This window comes from Equus asinus, chromosome 17 (assembly GCF_041296235.1).
Source record: "Equus asinus isolate D_3611 breed Donkey chromosome 17, EquAss-T2T_v2, whole genome shotgun sequence".
NCBI lineage: Eukaryota > Metazoa > Chordata > Mammalia > Perissodactyla > Equidae > Equus > Equus asinus.
The window spans coordinates 24,652,923-24,672,630 of record NC_091806.1 but is presented as its reverse complement, the minus strand read 5'-3'; the positions used below and the strand labels follow the sequence as shown (position 1 = coordinate 24,672,630).

Genomic DNA, 19,708 nt, shown 5'->3' with positions numbered 1-19,708 from the left:
TTTACCAGACACTACCCTCCCCTACAGTGTTGATTTATCATAAAGGCCCATGGATATGCATTTAAGACATCAGGAGATTAAGAAGAAGACCCCATTTTAAACAATCTACCTTAACACAGAACAAAATCTTAAGCAATCAGACAATAAAATTAATATGAAAAAAAATTTTCTTCTACATAACAGGATGATTTGTAACATGCTTTTACAGTATGTGTTTCTGTAAGATCTTCTTTAGGGCCCATTTTACATCCTTATTTTTCAAACTGTAGATGAGAGGATTTAGCATAGGGATTACTACTGTGTAAAAGACAGAGACAACCTTGTCCTGCTCCATTGAGTAGCTAGATGTAGGGCGCAAGTACATGAAGAGAATTGTCCCAAAGAATATAGTGACAGCCATGAGGTGGGAGGTACAAGTAGAGAAGACTTTATGCCTGCTCTCCAATGAAGGCATCCTCAAGATGGCAATGAGGATACACAGATAGGAAATAAGGACAATCACAACACAGCTGATGACATTAAAACTGGAGAAAGCCATGATCACGAGCCCATTGATGTGGATCTCAGAGCAAGAGAGTTTGAGCAGAGGTGGGGTGTCACAGTAAAAATGATTGATCTTATTAGAGCCACAAAATGATAATCTGAAAGTCATTCCTGTGTGTATAGCTGCATTTCCAAAGCTTGCTAGAAATGAGGTAGCTATTAGCAAGAAGCAAATTCTCTCAGACATGAGAACAGGGTATAGCAGAGGGTTCCAAATGGCTGCATAGCGGTCATATGCCATCATGGCCAACAGGAAGCATTCAGTCCCCAGGAAGGAGCCAAAGAAGTAGAACTGGGCAGCACATCCATTAAAAGAAATGGCCTTATTCTCAGCCACAAGGTTCATCAGCATCTTGGGAGTCACAGAAGAAGAGTAAGACGCATCAACAAAGGAGAGGCTGCTGAGAAACAAGTACATGGGAGTGTGGAGACAGGGATCAATCTTAATTAACACAATCATCCCCAAATTACCCACCAGTGTGGCCATGTAGATTAACAGAAACAATCCAAATAGGACAACTTGGAGGTCAGAATTGTCCGAGAGTCCTAAGAGAATAAATTCTGTCACTTCTGTTTGATTCCTGTGTTGGACCTCTTTCATATATCCAATCATTTGAGCTACAATAAGAGAGAAGATGGAACATGACATTTTGTCATATGAATGCATGACAGAGTTATAAACATCTTTTTACTGGCATAGACACATACAAATTCTATGAAGAGCACTAAGTGAAAAACATAGTGAAAAGTGTATTGGACTTGCTGTCATATCAAAAGACTGTGTCTGAATTCTAGATGTGCTGTCTATGTACTAATGATCTTGAAACAAGTAACTTAATATCCATTAACTAAAGACCAAGCCTGGCATTAGCTATTCATTGAATAATTACAAGAACACATTCCTCTGATATTTTCTCTTCTTTATTTATGATAAATAAAGTAATCGATTTATTAACATACCTTCTAGACACAACTTCTGGAGAAAGATGGTGAAATGAATTCAGGCCACTGACTATTCCTACACAGTACTAACGGAATGAATAAAAAATATTGAAAGTTAGTAAAATTAATCAACAGTACCAAATAAGAATAAAAGAGTTGAATTTCCTGGAGAAGAAGGGAACTTTAAAAGTTGCTGGCCAGGGTAAAAAACAGAGGATAGTCCCATGCAGCTAGCATGGGTCCAGCCTTGTTCTAATTTCCCAGTATTAGTATCTATAGAAAAGAAAAATGTCAGTTAAATATTGAGAATTTTGAATAATTCCCTCCAATATTTAGAGAATCAGATTGTAAGAATGAGTAGAAAAACAAATGAAAGTAATAGAACAATCCACGGCAGTGGAAATCCTTACTTCACACTCAGATTCACAGGATGACAACAGAACCAGAAAGACCACATGGAATATTCCAGTCACCATACTGAATTGCTGGAATAATTTACCACCAGGTCATGTAAGTGGGAATAACATTCACCATTTGCAACTTGTAATGAAGGCAAATACAGGACCAAAAAAAAGAAAATTCAAACTAGATGCCCAACCTAGATCTTCCAAGTGAAAATTTAAGTGACAATAAAATTTAAATTATTTACTTTAATTAACTTAATCTAATTAACTTAATTAAAAACATAAGCTCCAGTGGAATTCTCCACTTTCATTCTAATCCCCTCCCTCTTCCATGACTTCAGATTACTGAGCAATGGATAAGAGTGTATTAGGCCAGCTGTCAAATCATAGCTCAGACAAAGTGTTAAATCCACTAACACTCACAAGAGTAATTTCTTTGATACTGTCTAAAATTAAAACATGGGTTGAAATTAATCCAATACCTGTGTTAACATTGGAGATAATGGATCTACTGAATGCATTTGGGGAGAAGAGTGGGCAGGAACTGGTTCCATTCTCACAGACACTGCCATATGCAGAATTGCCTATCCATGATCTGCTCTTCCATTGGAATAGGGGCTCAGTACCTCAACCAACAATAAAACCTGCCATATCTGTACAGTATTACAAGGCTTTCAAAAATGGGTGTCATTGCACCAATTATCTTATCTGAGTCTCCACACAAAACAGTGAAGGATATAAGCAGATTATTATCCCAAAAGTATTAATAAGACCATATTTGGTACATGAGGTCAGTGAAGTATAGGGCTTTTTCAGCTAAGTGATAGTGAATCCTGAGCTAGAAGATAGGTCTCTTGATGCCAAATTATTTGTTGTTCCTGAACACTACATCACCTCTCTCCATATTTCACTGGACAGATATATAGCCTAAGTCATCTTACTTTGAATAATCTTGCTGTTTGAATTCCAATAACAGCATCTCAAGAAGGAATTAAAAAGAAGGAATAGATTTTTTTCTCTCATCTTCAACCAAAAAGCTTCCCTGAGAGTATTATTTTAGGAGAAATAGTGAAAAAATTAAATGCCAAAGACAATTTTTGTGTTTGTACTAGACACACAAAGATAGGTAATGATGAGTAAAAATAGCAAGTCCTAAAATCTACTAAAATATGTTGAACATTTCCCATGCTCTATAAGCACCGTGTTAAGTATTTTTCCTACAGTATTTTATTTAAATTCTATGAAGTAGCCAGTGTTTTAATCCTCTTTTGCACATAAAAGGTACAAAAAGTTTATAACTCTTGCTCAGAATCACAAAATTGGTCTAATGAAGTCTAATTTATACTCAAGGAATGCAACTCTTATTCTCTTAACACTTGAGGTCCTTTGGAATGACCTTCTCAATAACAGATGTGAGCACTAATACAGAGGACAATTGAACTTGTAATTCTCCGAGCTTCGTTAATGCACTAGAATACATTTAATTACATTAAAAACTCCATATATCTCCTAAAGAGAAAATATAATTACAGCAACTAAAAATTTCCTTCCTAGAGCTTACATTCATTAATTTGCATTATTAGCAAAATACCATTTGTTTTACATCTGGTGCTGTAAGCTGCGTGCTTCCATCTACCCTCTACTTTGGCAAATATATTTTTCTGCTTCTCTGCAGAAATAGCCCTCCCCTTGCTGAGATTTTGCACTGAAGAGTTCAGAGACTCTTGATCTGGATTTTTAATTTCTAAGAGTTTGTTAAAATAATAATGAGATTTCCTCAGAATTGCTGGTGCTTAAAAAGACCTTAAAATTATATTTACTTATTGCTGCCCTCATTTCTCCTAATGATTTACATGTCTGGTAAGAATAAAAAGGAGCAGAGCATTTATTTAACATAATTTCTTAGCCCCTCAGTTCTCTTGGAACTTCGGGTCTATGGGTGACTAGAGAAATAAACAGGATTCTGAATATTTTTTCAGGTCAGTAAGTTACATGGGCAAAAACCTTTATGTGATTTTCTTACCTTTCTTAACTGTTTGACTTCTATTTGATCTCTTTCTATTTCCCGTCCCGATGCCTAAAATCAGCAAAAAAGAAAAAAAACATAAAGCCTTCTTCTTTGAGACTCACTCTAATTCACCCAGGTTAAGCTGCAGGCACAGTTGGAACAGACTTTAGACGCCATCTGTTACAGACTTAGGAAAATTGAAACCATTTCCACCCTTCCTGTCATAAGAGAGTTACTCTGCAGTCAGCAGACATCGAATTCCTCTTTCTTTTAGTTTTCCTTAAAGATAAGTATCCCAATTTGTTAAATTAGGGTAAAATACATTTCAAAATACAGAATATATCACTGCAGTGCTGCTCTAATATTTATTGCAGTTGTTTCCAATTGTAGAGTCTCTAGACTAGACTCTGGAATAAGCATCCTCACTTATTTTAAATAGGATATATTTCCTGTTCTTTAGTCTGTGAGGACTTCATCCCTCGTGTCACCTCATTTTACTCTACTTGTTTTTCCCCTCTGAAACTAAGAAAATCACATGTCCCTTTTATATTTCTCTTCTTTATCCTCAGGACACCTGGGCCCAGGGGAGAAGGAATTTTCAGTTCCATTTTCCTAACCCCCACTAAGCATCCTTTTTCTTTCTCCCTTGATAGTTGGTAGTCTGGTCCCATGGGACCATTGAAAGAATACACAACATAGCAGGTTAGCTATTTTAGAGGTAGCCCCTCTACCTCTGGTCCTGCCTTCTCTAAGGACTTTGTGTACATATAAGAAGTTATGCTGCCTGGATCATGGTGAAGGGCCAATGGGAGGAGGTGCAAGAAGAACAGGGCTGTCCTGGTTTTCAATCCTGGCTCTGTGTCTCACAGATTGTGGATTTTGGATATTGCACTAAATGTCTTTTCACCTTAGCTTTTTCATGTCTAAGTTAGATTACTAATGCCTACCTCACAGGGTGACTCTTCAGATAAAATAAATGAATGGATGTAAATTGCTGCATCGAATCCATATAGATAGATGATTAATAAATAAGCGTTTCCCCACTTTGTTACTATTCCCTGCTGTCCAGAGTAAGAAATATTTATCAGCCTACACAGCCTGAACTGGGCCTTAACAGGTTCCCCATTTGCCCAAATATATCTTCCACATAGAAAACACAGAGTGTGAAACAAATTGATCTATATCTGATGATCATTTACATTATCTATGTCACTTTGAGAGGACACTCTAATTTGTCTCTCAGCACAATTTAATCAATGCAATTTGCACTAAATGATGGGGGACACAAGGGCATAAAAGATGTGCTGCTTTATCTCTAGCAAGTCAGACAAGATTTACATTATTTTGGTTGTCTTAACCCCCCACTTTTAATTTTTGTTTCGGAGGGAAAATACACTAAGCTTCTATCAACACATAGTCTGAAACCTAATTGGCAAACATTGGAAATTTATTTAAGAAGTAAATAAATAACCTTTCCTAAATTAAGTGTGAATTAGTTATTATATAGGAACAAAGTGTGATAAATTATATGAGATTAAGTTGTGCAATTGGTCTATGGATGGAGGTTGGAAGAAAGATCACACACAGTAAGAGGTCAGTGGTATGAAACACAGGATGTAAGGACCTTAGCTAATAACAGAATGGTGGAAGGAGACCATTGGGCAACAAAGGAGTAATTAATCATGGACAGAATAAGTGGTAGGTCCTAGTCAGCCTCAGGCTAAGGAAATCTCAACCAGCTTCAGAATAAGAAAAGAACTCATTTTTAATCCTAGCTTGAGTGTCATTCAAAGAGGCACCAGATGATGCTGTCTCTCTGCCACCAAGATGGGATCATCAGAACTTATGCTGCAATTTGATCTCCATGAAGTATTCTAAGAATTCACAGTGAATACAGGGGTGTGAGCTTGATGCCATAAGGGATAAATCATTGACAGTTAGGTTTCATGGAGCTCTATGGGGCTCTAAATTCCAATAAGACATTCCAATAATGTCTATCTATCTACTATCTATCTCCTATTTATTCTGTTTCTCTGGAGAACCCTGACTAATAAAGAAGTCTTGACGGTGTTCATTGCTGGGATAAAAAGTGAATCAGAGGTATTGGGGTGGAAAGGTAGAGTAGCTAAATGTCTAACTTAGTAAGCAATATCACCTCTTAGTTGAAGAGTTATATAATATCAGATGCCTAGAATTTCAAGGAGAAGGTCTCAATGGAGGCGATGCTTTTCCTCTGGGGATATTACATTAATTGTTGTCACAGTGATCATGTACACTGTAGAACTTAATGGATAAGGGGTAAGGATGCTAAAAGCCTGCAAGTTGCAGTACAATCCCTAACGACAAAGAATTGTCCATGCCTCATGCGATTTTCAAATATCACGCCCGTTGATACACTTGATCAAATTATCTAAGCCTTGAATCTACCCCCATTTTACATATAAACACATTTTATATATAAATATGCAGTATTATTGAGTGGACTGTTTATATAACAAATTTGTCACAACTGCATCTTTTAAGTAACAAGGGGAAAAAATACTGGCTTGGGGTTTTACCAAGAGCTGTCCATCATTTCAGAAATTTATGTCATGAGCTAAAATGTTGCAAGATTGCTTGAGTTGCCTCTACAACAAAGCTGCACCAGCCTGCATTTTTAACTGTCATGTTTATGGAAATATTAAATATATATGCAAGCATCTGCCTTTTTCGTTATGTAGTTATGGCTGAACTGTTAGTTACTAAAATGTGTATTATATTATTATAAATTATTTTGCTTTCACGTCTCCTCCTTAAATTATGTGTGTAGGTAAATTAAATTATCTATGAATGCCATTTAGGTACATAGAGGGGCAATATAAACTACTTGCTATAAAAAGATAGCATTTGGATCTGAAAGAGTATAGATCCACTGTTCCAGAAGACATCAATGTGCTAGTCACTAGCTATTTTCCAAATAGACTTTATAACATTTAGCAAAACCAAGAAGAGGAATTATCTTGTCAGCCTTTGGAGATTCATTTTATTTTAAATAAAGCTTTATTTGGCCTGTGCAAGATGCAGTTACTTCTAATACACCATAAATAAAAACTACTACTACTGTTACTACCAATAAAAAAAGAGAGAGAAAAAATTTATTAAATTAAGAAAATGTAAACTTAACCTAATAACCTCATATAAACAAACAATTCTCCAGTTACAAAATTTAAATGGAAAAGAAGATCCCCATTTATGATTGCCAAACATAAAGGACCTAAACATAGCCAAATAAGAAATTTGTAAAACCTCTGTGAAGAAAAAGAGTAAATCTTCAGAAAGATACAAAAGTAAATCTGAATAAGTATGAAGACATACCTGTTCTTTGATAGCAAGGCTTGATGATATAAATGAGGCAATTATCTCTAAGTTAATTTATAAATTTAATGTTATACCAATAATAATGTCCTCAGACATTTTTCTAAATAAGTTGACTATGAATTTTATGTAAAAGATAAAAAAGCATTAAAATTATAAGTATTATAATTATATATATTTACATATAATATTTGCATGATTATAATTAAAACAATGTATTATTGATGAATAAATTGTATAGAATTAGTGAAAGAACAAGGGAAGAGAATAAAAATACAAATATAGACCAAATTAAATGAAGTGAAAATTCAATATATGATAATAGCACCTCAAAACAGTGGAGAAAGGATAAATTTTCAAATAATTTTTTTCAAACAACTGGATAGTTATATGGAAAAAAGAAAACTGGATCTTTTCCTCCTGTGAGATATGATCAACATTTCAATGAATCATAATTGCAAATGTATGAAAAAAAACCATACAGGTACTAGAAGAAAACATGGTGAAGTCCTTTATAACTGGAAGAAGTATTTAAAATATATACAACCATTATTTTGTATTTTGTCCTATCAAATACAGCAATTTTAAATTTACTTGCCTCTGTACTTTGAATATAAATAGAACTCAAAATCCAGAAATAATAAAATTGAAAATTGATAAGTTTAAACAACATAAATGAAAAAAAGGAAAGGAGAAAAGGAAAGAACAAAAATAGAAGAAAATGAAACCTTTTGCAGGGTAATAAATTTCTTAGGAAAATCAAAATACAAATGATAAATTGGAGAAAATTTACACATTATAAACTAGACCGACAGATGATGTCTCCAATATATAAAGAATATAAATACCAATAAGAAAAATATTTCTGAAATCCAAAATATGAAGAAACATGCTATGGAAAAATGGACACAAAATATGAATAAACATTTCAGAAAAATAGAAATGCAAATAGCCCTTAAATATATGAAAATATATTCAACCTTTGCACCAGTCAGGAGACAGAAAACCACACAGTAATTCTATCACATAAAATTTAATATCAAGACTTACTACTTGGCAACAGAGGGTTAATTATCAAATGATCAAGAAAAGTCCAAAGCACACAAGAGGAATAGATACCGGGAGTGCTTCTACCTCTGGCACTGAGGCAGAATACCAAGGTAGGAACATGTTTGGAAAAGGACCCCACCTCCTAGGCTCTTTTAGACATGGTTGTATTCAGTGTGGCTGTGGCTTGCCCCTATAGGGCAGAGACATTCCCTGGCCAGATCTGCCAAACAAGAAACCACTCAGTAGTGTTCCACTGAAACTCACTGGTTAGCCCCCCCACCCTGGGGTGCCAGGAAGACTTGCTAGAAAGCCACCTCTGGGATGCTGATGGAATGTGACGGGAAGCTACTTGTGGGAGTGCTGGTCAACCTTTATGAAGGGTGAGCACCAGTGGGTACTGCACATGCTGCTGGCTACCACAAACCATTGAGCCACAAGGAAACAGCACACTAGTATTGGAAACGAAGCCTTTTCCTCCTGCAATGTCCCTCTAGTGTTCTCCACTGACTAGTATAATATTATCCAGCTGGAAAAGGGGAAATGCTAACAGTGTCCATGTCCAGTATCACTAAAGCAAAGCAGAGATGGATGGATTTGGAGCTGAGAGTCAAAAATTTACAACTGGTATATTATTCTCAATGAGAAAAAATACAAATTATGACTACCTTCAGAGAATACTTTCCAAATTTTAGATTGACCTATACATATATATATATATATATATATACATACATAGAGAGAGAGAACAGATAGGTAAATTTAGATGAGAAATACAGATATTTGACAACCAACTTTATTAAAAAGACTGTGGGAAAATAAGAATTTGTACATTGCTGGAGGTAAATTGGAATATTTAGCAAATTGCATATTTAAATTTCCTTTTGACTCAACAATCCCACTTCTAGGAACCCACACAGGTGATGTACTGGTCAATGTAGGAAAAAGCACATGCATGAGGCTATTTATTATCGTGTTTTTTCTTCTATTAGCAAAAGATCAGAACCAACTCAAATGTCTAACAATGGGATAATTCATAAATAAACAACAGTAATCCACACGATGGATTATTATGCAGCTGGAGAAATGAGAGAAAAATATTTATTTCAAGTCAAAGTTTGACTTGAAAACAAATATTATAAAAGAACATGTCAATGTTAATAGGAATTAACTTTTCATCATAAAATGAGACTTAAGAATAAAATAAAAGAAGTTGGATTGAAAATACAAGATCCAACTATATGCTGTCCACAGGAGTCCACCTTAGGTTTAAGGACCCACAAAGCCTGAAAGTGAAGGAATGGAGAAAGATATGACAATGGTTCTTTTTATTAAATTCTTTGATTTTATTTTTGAATCTCTTTTTTTTTTGAGGAGGAAAATTTCTCTTAGATCATATATCATTTCCAAATTAACTGGGTTTTTTTTTAAATTGTTTAGGTAGTGAGATTTTACAATTGCCCATTTTCCTTTTTCTTTATACAATGGGAAGCTGACACAAAGCTGCATACTATCTCTTGAAATTAAAAAAAAACAAAAACGTAAAGCATGTATTTTGTTTTTTTACTACCTTCATCCTGTTTTTAATATTTGAATCTTATCTTTCTTTCATCTTATTCTTCTTAAAATTATATACCAAGGGATAAAAAAAAATTGGTAAGTTACCCCAGATCTCTTCCTGGAACAGGAATCTTTGCCTTATGAAGGGCAGTCTTCTCAGGATTGTTATCAAAGGAGAATAAGCATGAACATTGTACTCAGATAGATGAGTGGTTCCACTCTGAATCTACCACTTCTAAGTTGTGTGCTCCAGGGAAATGTTAAACAACTCTCACTTACTGCCTTTATTTGTAAGTCAGTGAGTCATTCAGTTCATCTGAAGCCAAAGCAATAATATTGTCAGAAGATTCAATTGATCACACACGTGAAAGTGCCCTGCAGTGTCTCTAGCAAATAACTGTTCTCAAATAGTGTTAGTTTCCTTTCCCTATTTAACAAACTATGATCTCAAAAAAAGTCAAATCTCATTAATTTGTTCTGTGACATATTCCTTACAGCACATTAAGATAGTTTAAATACAGCCACTCCATATAACATGGAAAGAATAGGCTTCTTTGAAAAGACTTGCAGGCATCAGCAAACAGACCTTTCTAAATTACCATCAAAATCACACCTTATAGGCAGCTCTGAGCCAGCCCTGGTGGTCTAGTGGTTAAGATTCAGTGCTCTCACTGCCACAGCCTGGGCTTGTTTCCAGGTCTGGGAACCATAGCACTCATCTGTTGGTTGTCATGCTGTGGTGGCTGCATGTTGCTATGATGCTGAAAGCTTTGCAACTGGTATTTCAAATACCAGCAGGGTCACCCATGTGTAGATAGGTTTCACCTTAGCTTCCATACTAGACAGACTAGGAAGAAGGATCTGGCCACCCACTTGCAAAAAATTGGCCCTGCTAACCCTATGAACAGCAGTGGAGCATTGTGTGATATGGTGGTACAGAATGACCAGGCAGGATTCCACCCTGTGCTGCACACAGGGTTGCAAGGAGTGAAAATCAATTCCAGGCACTAACAAGAATGACAAGACAGCTTTGGGCTGTTAAAAAAAAGAAAAAAATCCCTGTAGCACTTATGGTTGATTCAATCACCACAACTAGAGCGAATGAAAATTCTCTTGTGTTTCCTTGTTTATTATTAAGGCTTACGGAAGACAGAATGAAATTCCTTAGGGGATGACATTTCAGGAAATCTTTGGGTCTCCTATGAATTGCAGAAAGCATTTCATCATATTTCTTCTGAGGATTAATTCGTGACTCTGAGATTTAAATACCTCTTGCACGAAGGACCAAAGGTGGGATGAGCAAGTAGCTCACAGACAATTATCAGAGTGATTCACTATCATTGGATTCTTCTCAGAATATCTGTTCGGTATAAGTCATCAAAACAAGAGGAGACTTTCAACCTCTCACCAACAGGTCAGGTCACAGGTCAGTATTTGGGACAGAAAGATAAAGAGATGTGACCTTTTGTGAGTGGAGCATTCCCCTGCCAAGTGCTCCTTTGAAAATGGCTTTGCTTGGCGCTAGGTCCACACAATTTTTAAATTTCAAAAGAAGACATAAACTATGGGTTTGTGTTTTAGGTATCTCATAATAAGTCCAAAATCAGAAAATACTAGAATTGGAAATATACGTGCAGTTTGCATTCCCCACCCCATTCATTTCACAGATAAGGAAACTACAACTAATATAGAAACGAATGTTAATTAGTGCAAAAACCAAAACTACAGCCAGTATTCCAGACTCTTACTCTAGTATTCTATTCATATAAATGTGCAAAAGATGGTAATGCATGGAAATCTAGGATATATCTGGCCTGTATTTGCTTCTATAGTACGTTTGCTGGTCTTTTAAAAATATTTGTGTTTAGTAACTATAGAATATACTTATTTACTCACTATTCCACTATTTCCTCAGAAGTCAGATCTGCTGAATTTCAGCTACGTGGGACTAAAAAAAAAAAACTATAAAGGTTTTCTTTTCCTTTTTCTTAATCAGCCCTTATTTTGAATTTTATAGCTTCATCTCTACGTGTTTTATCCTTTAATAGAAGTGCTGTAGAATTAAAACCACATCTTTCCTAAAGCTTGAGGCAATCCATGATACATCACCCCTGTGGAATAAGCATTGAACCTTTTTTTCTCAGAGTTATGAGTGCACACTCATCTACTGAATTAAATCATCTACACTCAAAATTACCACATGCACGAGCACTAAGCACATGTCAGTCACTGAATTCATCACTGTGTGTTTGTGTGTGTGTGTGTGTGTGTGGATAGATAGATAGGTATACTAATTAATTTTTGGTGGAAAGTTATTAAGGTAAGTCTTAATCTCACTTAACAAATGTAAAACTGATTCCAAGAAGATAAGTAGTGTACTAGCAATCAACAGTAGTAAGTGGGAAGGCCTGAATTTGTTTGTACACTGTAAGAGAGAGCATGCAGGTGCTTTATGATTCGTGGAACATTTTCTCATATCCTTCCTCATTTAACTGGAACCTTGAATGTATAAGGGATGAGAGAATGACTGTCTAATCACATATTCTGAGTGCAACAAATTAGTCAGCACATACCCAGCTGTGGATCAGTCATGAATCCCTGTGCTGTATTCTTACAAGGGGTCTCATATTCCACTAAGTACTGTAGTCTGGTATCACCTCTGCATTTTCAAGCTTGATGCCTGGGTCTGTTTCTTCATTTATAAAATTGTGAAATTGGACTAAATGACTCCTTCTGGTGTCCACAATAGTATTATTTACTCTCTCGCTAAAGTGCAAGAACAGATGAAAAATGGAGGGACTATGGTAGATCTTTTATTTTTTTCTTCATGGTGAATTATTTTCAAATTCCTATGTGAAGAAGTTGAGGGACAAAATAATACAACACTATATATGAAATTGGCACTCCCAGATTCAATTGCTGATTCTGCAACTAACAAAATAACTGTGTGAGGTTTCAAGTCCCCTCAGCCAAAGTTCTCGTTTCTTGATTAACATATCCTATGAGATGACATAATCATTCACATGTAGTGAGATGAACTGAACTGGGGTAGGGGCAAATTGTTCTTTTTTAACAGATATTGAGGTATAACTGATGTGCAATAAATTGAGTAAATTTAAAGTTTAACATTTGATATGTTTTTATGTGTGTATAGACTCATGAGACTATCATCCCAATCAATCCGACACTGTCCAAAATTTCCTTATGCCCCTTGGTCATCTTTCCTTCCTGCACTTCCTCACTCACACTTCTATCTAGGCCATCATTGATCAACTGTCTGTCACTATTGATTAACTTACATTTTCTAGATTTTTATAAAAGGAATCATATCAGGCATACCCTTTTTTATCTGGCTGTTTTCTCTCATCCTAATTATTTTTATTTCATTCATCATGTTGAATTTGTCAATAGTTTATTCCTTTTAATTGTAGAATAGTATTCCATTTTATGGCCATGCTATAATTTGCTTGTCCTATCATCTATGGATGGGACGTTGGATTGTTCCCAGGTGTTTTTTGAGAATTATTGGATTGAGCTGGCCTGGTGGCGCAGCAGGTAAGTGCGCATGTTCTGCTTTGGTGACCCGGGGTTTGCCGGTTCAGATTCTGGGCGCGGACATGGCACCGTGTGGCAAGCCATACTGTGGTAGGTGTCCCACATATAAAGTAGAGGAAGATGGGCACGGATGTTAGCTAAGGGCCAGTCTTCCTCAGGAAAAAGAGGAGGATTGGCAGCAGATGTTAGCTCAAGGCTAATCTTCCTCAGAAAATTTAAAAAGAAAAGAATGATTAGATCATAGGGTAGATATGTGTAGGTTTAATTCTATACCATCAAAGTATTTTTCTAAGTTTTTTTACTGTTTTACATTCCCATCAATAGTGATAAAAGTTCCAGTTCCTCCACTTCTTTGATAACACAGTATGGTCCATCTTTTTAAATTTTCACCAATCTAACAGATGCATAGTCATATCCCATTTGTCCCTAATACAAAAGATTTGAGTATTTTTCATGCATTTACTTGCTATCCATACATTTTCTTTGCTAATGTGTCTGTTCAAATCTCTGGCCCGTTCTTTTTGGATTGTTTTCTTTTTGAGTTTTACAATTCTTTACATATTATGGGTACAATGTCTTTATGAGAAATGTATTTTTAAAATAAATTCTATACAGTTTGTCTTTTCATTCTCTGTTTACTAATTGACCTAATGTATGAAATGATGAACACATTCACAGCATATTAAAAGTGAGTTGAACAGGAGTAGATATAAGTACTTTATAAACTATAAACCCTTGGGCAGATATATAGTGCTGATTATTCATTGTTGGAGACCCTTCTTTGTTGCGCTTGATTATATTCTAAGCAGAAATTGAAAGATGGGGGCACTACTTTCAAGCACCCTCGGGTTTCAGGTAACCTATTGTGAATGTCCACATCCCCGTGTGAGACACATTATACTACCCTGCTTCTTTGTCTTTCTTAATCAGTAAACTAATTGAAGTAGATATAGCCTGAGTTCTCACTTCCGGTTTAGGTAGAGGATGCTACTTATTCCAAAATTACTTTGTGTTTTGTTTTGGGTTAGTGTTGCCTACTTCCTTCTTAGAATTCTTCAATGGACCAGATATTCATCCAAACAAAGAGAAAAAAGTTTAACAAATGAATGCTCCCGTGTGACTACAGAGTTGGGTAATGCTCTCTTTAGTCCCCTTGAGTGAGGGATCCTTGAATCTTAACTCTGAACTAAGCTATACAACAACCTGTCGGTTAGGCAATAGAATTATCCAGACACAGCTGTGTCTTCACCCTGATCATGTCCCATGCCAAACCACTGGGTGCTTCTAAAGATCAGGGAAACCAAAAGACTAATTCTGTGTCCATGTATGATAGGCAAGACAGGAAAAAGAAAGGCAGCACAAAAATAAAGAGATCTAACCTCCATCAAATTACATATACATAAAAAACAATAAAGTGAAGTGGACTGTAGAGTCAGACAGACCCAGCTCTGCCACTTACTGACTGTTGACTTTGTTGAAGTTGCTTAATATCTAGTCTTGTTCTTTTCAGATATGAGAGGGAAATAATGGTGGTACCTACTTCATGGAGTTGTTGTGAGATTAAATTATGTAATGTTTGTAAAGCACTCAACATGCTGACATATTGTTAACACTCAGTGACTCCTGGCTTTTTAAAAATTGTGATTATCTATTGCCTTTTTTAATATTATGCACCCTGTGCTCCAAGTCTTTCATTTTCTGGATATGTGTGTGCATGATATGTTATACTTTGATATCTCTGAGTCTTTCATTTTTCTTTGTGTGTCTACCTGCACTGAGAGTTGATATTTATTCATTATGTGTGTTCATATTTGATTTGTTTTAGAAAGAAGTAAGTGGCGCACAAAACTGCTCTTCTTTACTAGTTAATAAGACAGATAATCGCAAAGATCAGGTCAAAGATTTGGTACCATGTCATAAATGACCTCAGAACACCAAGGTCCTTGGACAAGAAGAACTTACCATTCCCAAGACACTAACATTTTCTCCTATTTTTACGGGACACCTGGAGAGGACACATAATCATCACCTTCATCAAAGTCCTTTGAGTCATCCTAGGGGTCATAGAATCTAATTCCTGGGAAGATTGTTAAGAATCACCCCAGCTAATAAAGCAAGTCCAGGAACACCTGATGAATAAAGAAAACCACTCAATTGTGACTGAGTTTATCTTTATGGGCATCACTCAGGACCCTCAACTGCAGATCATCTTCTTCGGGGCCTTCCTTTTGGTCTACCTGATCAATGTAGTGGGGAATGTTGGTATGATTATCCTGATCATAACAGACACTCAGCTTCACACACCCATGTATTTTTTCCTCTCCAACCTCTCCTTTGTTGACCTGGGCTACTCTTCAGCCATTGCCCCCAGGATGCTTGCTGACTTCCTAACAAAATACAAAGTTATCTCATTCTCCAGCTGTGCCACTCAGTTTGCTTTCTTTGTGGGTTTTGTGGATGCTGAGTGCTATGTCCTGGCTGCCATGGCCTATGACCGTTTTGTGGCCATCTGTCGACCCCTCCACTATAGCACTCTTATGTCTAAGCGAGTCTGCTTGGTTCTCATGCTGGGCTCTTACCTGGCTGGTCTGGTGAGTTTAGTTGCCCACACTTCCCTCACCTTTAGTTTGAGTTACTGTCGTTCCAATATCATCAACCACTTCTTCTGTGAAATTCCACCACTCTTGGCTCTCTCTTGCTCGGACACCTACATCAGTGAAATCTTGCTCTTTAGTCTGTGTGGTTTCATTGAATTCAGCACCATCCTCATCATCTTCATCTCATATGCCTTCATCCTTATTGCAATCATCAGAATGCGCTCAGCTGAAGGCCGCCTTAAGGCTTTCTCCACCTGTGGGTCTCACCTCACTGGCGTCACACTTTTCTATGGCACAGTCATGTTTATGTACCTACGACCAACATCCAGCTACTCCCTGGACCAGGACAAGTGGGCCTCTGTGTTCTATACTATTATCATCCCCATGTTGAATCCCTTGATCTATAGTTTACGGAACAAGGATGTGAAAGCTGCTTTCAAAAAACTTATTGGAAGAAAATCTCAATAATAACAAAAAATGAAAATATGTTATCACCACAGGTAAATGATACTGGTAGAAGGATGATGGCAGCAGACAGAAAATGCAAATAAATTTCCAAAAAGGACTGCCCAAATTATCATCTATTTGCTGAGTGAATCTTAATTCCTGATGAATTTTCTGTAACCATAAACTCTATGATCTAAAGGAAATAAAACTTAATATTTTTGAAAGACATTTATGTATTATAACAAGCGTAGTTATAATTAAAATAGGAATTGCTTTAGAATCAGGAAGATCTTTGAATCTCATTTTTATATCTCTAGTTGGTGACCTTGTTGCTAGAGGACTACTTTTTCTCTTTCTTAATTGATTGGTGTATCTAGACAATAATCAAAGCAGTTTAAATCTCATTAAGTTCTTACAACAATTATTAGAGATAGGCATTATCTTCATTTTAAAAATTATAAAAGTAAAGCTCAGACAGGTAAACAAACTTGTCAAAGTTAAGAGAGAATCAAAATTTGATCCAAGGGCTACTGTCCATTCTGACTAATGACAAACATTCAGGCTTGGAATATTTAGAAGGAAGTCATCATCTAGGCTTTGTTAATTTCTAACTATGTGATCTTGGGCAAGTTATTTGATCTCTGTAAGCCTCAGTTTCTTTGTCTACTACATGCGAATAGCAATGCTTATCTTTTAGTATTTTTCTAAGGATAACTATAGTCTCTGTAAAGAATCTGTCAGATAAAAATAATTAATAAACATTATTTGATGTTATTTTCCTTCATTTCTATGTTAACTCTCCGTAATTATGCTATCAGTGTGATGCAATAAAGTGAGGAAATTTTTTCCCATGTAGTTGGTGATAGAGCATGCATATCAACTTATAATGGCAAGAGAAAAATGGGTAGAAATTGGATGACCTTGGTCTTAGTCCCACTCTCGCCAATAATTATCTCAGATAAATTCCTTAATATCTCTGTACTTCAGTTTCTTTATCAATAAAATAAAGACTATTATTTATACCTTATCTATCCTATTAGTTTAAGTGATAAATAAATGCCTTATGTTTGAAATATCTGACTTCTCTTTCTTACATTAAAAACACTGTCCAGTAATAAAATCGTAAGAAAGATAAATATATCAATCATGTTCTGTATAATAGACTGCAAAAATCACGTGAGTTAGTGTTTTCTTTAATCAATAAAGAGTTAGTAATCACTGTACTAGAGGCTGAAAGGGCAAAAGTTGATGTAGAAATGCCTAAGAAGGGATACATCATGGTGAGATAAAGCTGAGATTCAATTATGCTTGCTCCCTGATCAAGCTATATAAACTCAGGGGAGATTTTTACACAATCTATGCTTATGACTTGATGGACAACATGATATTAAAGATAGATAGATAGACAGGTAATAGATAGATAGATAGATAGATAGATAGATAGATAGATAGATAGGTAGATAGAGATATTTCCTGACCTCATGTGATTTCTATCCATAAGGAGATAATATAAATGTAATTACCCTGATTCACCAGAAAAAAGTAATGAATAAATACCAACAGAGAACTGCAGAAAAAGTCCTGTGTCAACTCAAACTAGAAATATAGTACTTGCTCTCAGGAGATCAGGATGTCTTTCTGAAGCGGGGGGCGACTGAGTTGCTTTTGAGGTATGGCCCAAAAATAAAGAGGGAGGCAAATGAGGTAGGGAATTCGAGAAGAAGAAAACATAGAGAACAAAGTCAAAGAGCCTGGAACTACCGGACATGTCCATGGGCCATTTTGGCTGGGTGTCCAATGGATGGGTTTGATGGTGAAACTGGAATGAAGCTCAAGATCTGACACCAATTTAAGGACATGGAAATTTAATGTTTGGGGCATAGGGAGTTTACCACTTGTGGATTCTAGAGAAGCTTCCTCTTTGCTCCTTGAAATTCTGTCACATATCCTTTAGCAGAGCAACCTTTGGGGAAACCAGTGTTGCACCATAGCTCTTGGTCTGGTAAATCTGAATAGACTCTACTACTTCAAGCAGGTTTTAGATTGTCTGATTTTCTTAATCGGGATTGGATAAAGCTCTTACATTTCACTGTATATCTGATCTCCCAGAGGAAGAAGTTAAACTTAAGTCCCTGCCTTTAATCTCTGCCTTAAAGAGGATAGCTGGAATAATTAGAATCTGATTCGTTATCTATCCCATAGCTACCCCTCTTCCCTAACTCAGGAGCTATAAAATTGCAAAAATCCTTTGCTCAGCATTTCCAGGCCCTCCTCTTCCTTAAACTACCTCTCTGATATTATTTCTCCCTGCTCTCCTTGTGCAGCAGATTCTTCTGTAAAAGCATTTCTTGAATGACCTTCACATTTTTCTACTTCTGTATCCTTCCTAATTCTGTCCTCTCTCCAGTCCCTGCTTCCTTGATAGTTCCAACTCTATGTCTCAAAACGTCCAAATTCTTCACTTCCTTCAAGGACCATCTTAAATACTATCCCTTGAAAGCCCTCTTTGAGCTACTAGACTGGTAAACAAACAAACAAACAAAAAACTCTTCTGAACAGCAGCATCCTTTAATTTATAACTTTCTCATGGCTGTGTGTGTGCATTTTAGAGTGATGCACATACGTGTATGAACGCCTTTAAGGGAGAAAGATGTATCTGGCTTTCTCCCATTGCAATAGCAAGCTCATAATGGACATCTAAGGAATACTTATGAAAAGAAAGGAATGAAATGCTATGCTTCTTGTCAAGACTGTTTCAAAGAGCTACGTGCACTACAAAAATGTGCAGCCACATGAGGGTTTCTGGAAGCAGCTGTGTTGGTGTCTGTGTGCTTAACTCTGTTAGATTAAGTGTTAATCACACTAACAAGCCCCTTCATCAGACCTGGTTCTAGGAGAGTGGAATAGGGACCCAGAATGAAATCCACACTATGAATGGTATCTGCAGATAACATCTGAAATTCTACATTTTCAGCTTTATCCTAGTCATTTCCTTCCATATCCCACCTCCAAGATGCTCAAGTCCCATTGAACTCAAGTACGCCATGAAATTTCTCCCTCCGTATACTATTGCTTATACTAGTCCTGTGACTCAAACACCATTAACCCAACTAGAAAACACATACTTGTGTTTTATGTCACAAATCAATCATCACCTCATCTATAAATCATTCCTGGACTCACCTTCCAGGGTTTTCTCATCTGTCAAATGGTACCAATAATACTTACAACATAGAGCTGCTGTGAGAACT

At 36.2% G+C, this 19,708-nt stretch overlaps 2 protein-coding genes across 2 annotated transcripts; one reads left to right on the top strand and one right to left on the bottom strand.

Annotated features, from left to right (window-relative positions):
- Nucleotides 1-202: 202 nt before the first annotated feature.
- On the bottom strand, nucleotides 203-1,192 carry LOC123278018 (olfactory receptor 5AP2). Its single transcript, XM_044750210.2, has one exon. It carries the CDS (start codon nucleotides 1,190-1,192, stop codon nucleotides 203-205), a length of 990 nt encoding a protein of 329 aa, XP_044606145.2.
- A 14,353-nt stretch (nucleotides 1,193-15,545) lies between these two features.
- On the top strand, nucleotides 15,546-16,478 carry LOC139040470 (olfactory receptor 5AR1). The gene has a single exon (XM_070487239.1). It carries the CDS (start codon nucleotides 15,546-15,548, stop codon nucleotides 16,476-16,478), a length of 933 nt encoding a protein of 310 aa, XP_070343340.1.
- The last annotated feature ends 3,230 nt before the right edge of the window (nucleotides 16,479-19,708 follow it).

Bases quoted from the DNA above. Each gene is read 5' to 3' on its own strand.
- LOC123278018 (XM_044750210.2), bottom strand. From the start codon at position 1,192: ATGTCATGTTCCATCTTCTCTCTTATTGTAGCTCAAATGATTGGATAT.
- LOC139040470 (XM_070487239.1), top strand. From the start codon at position 15,546: ATGAATAAAGAAAACCACTCAATTGTGACTGAGTTTATCTTTATGGGC.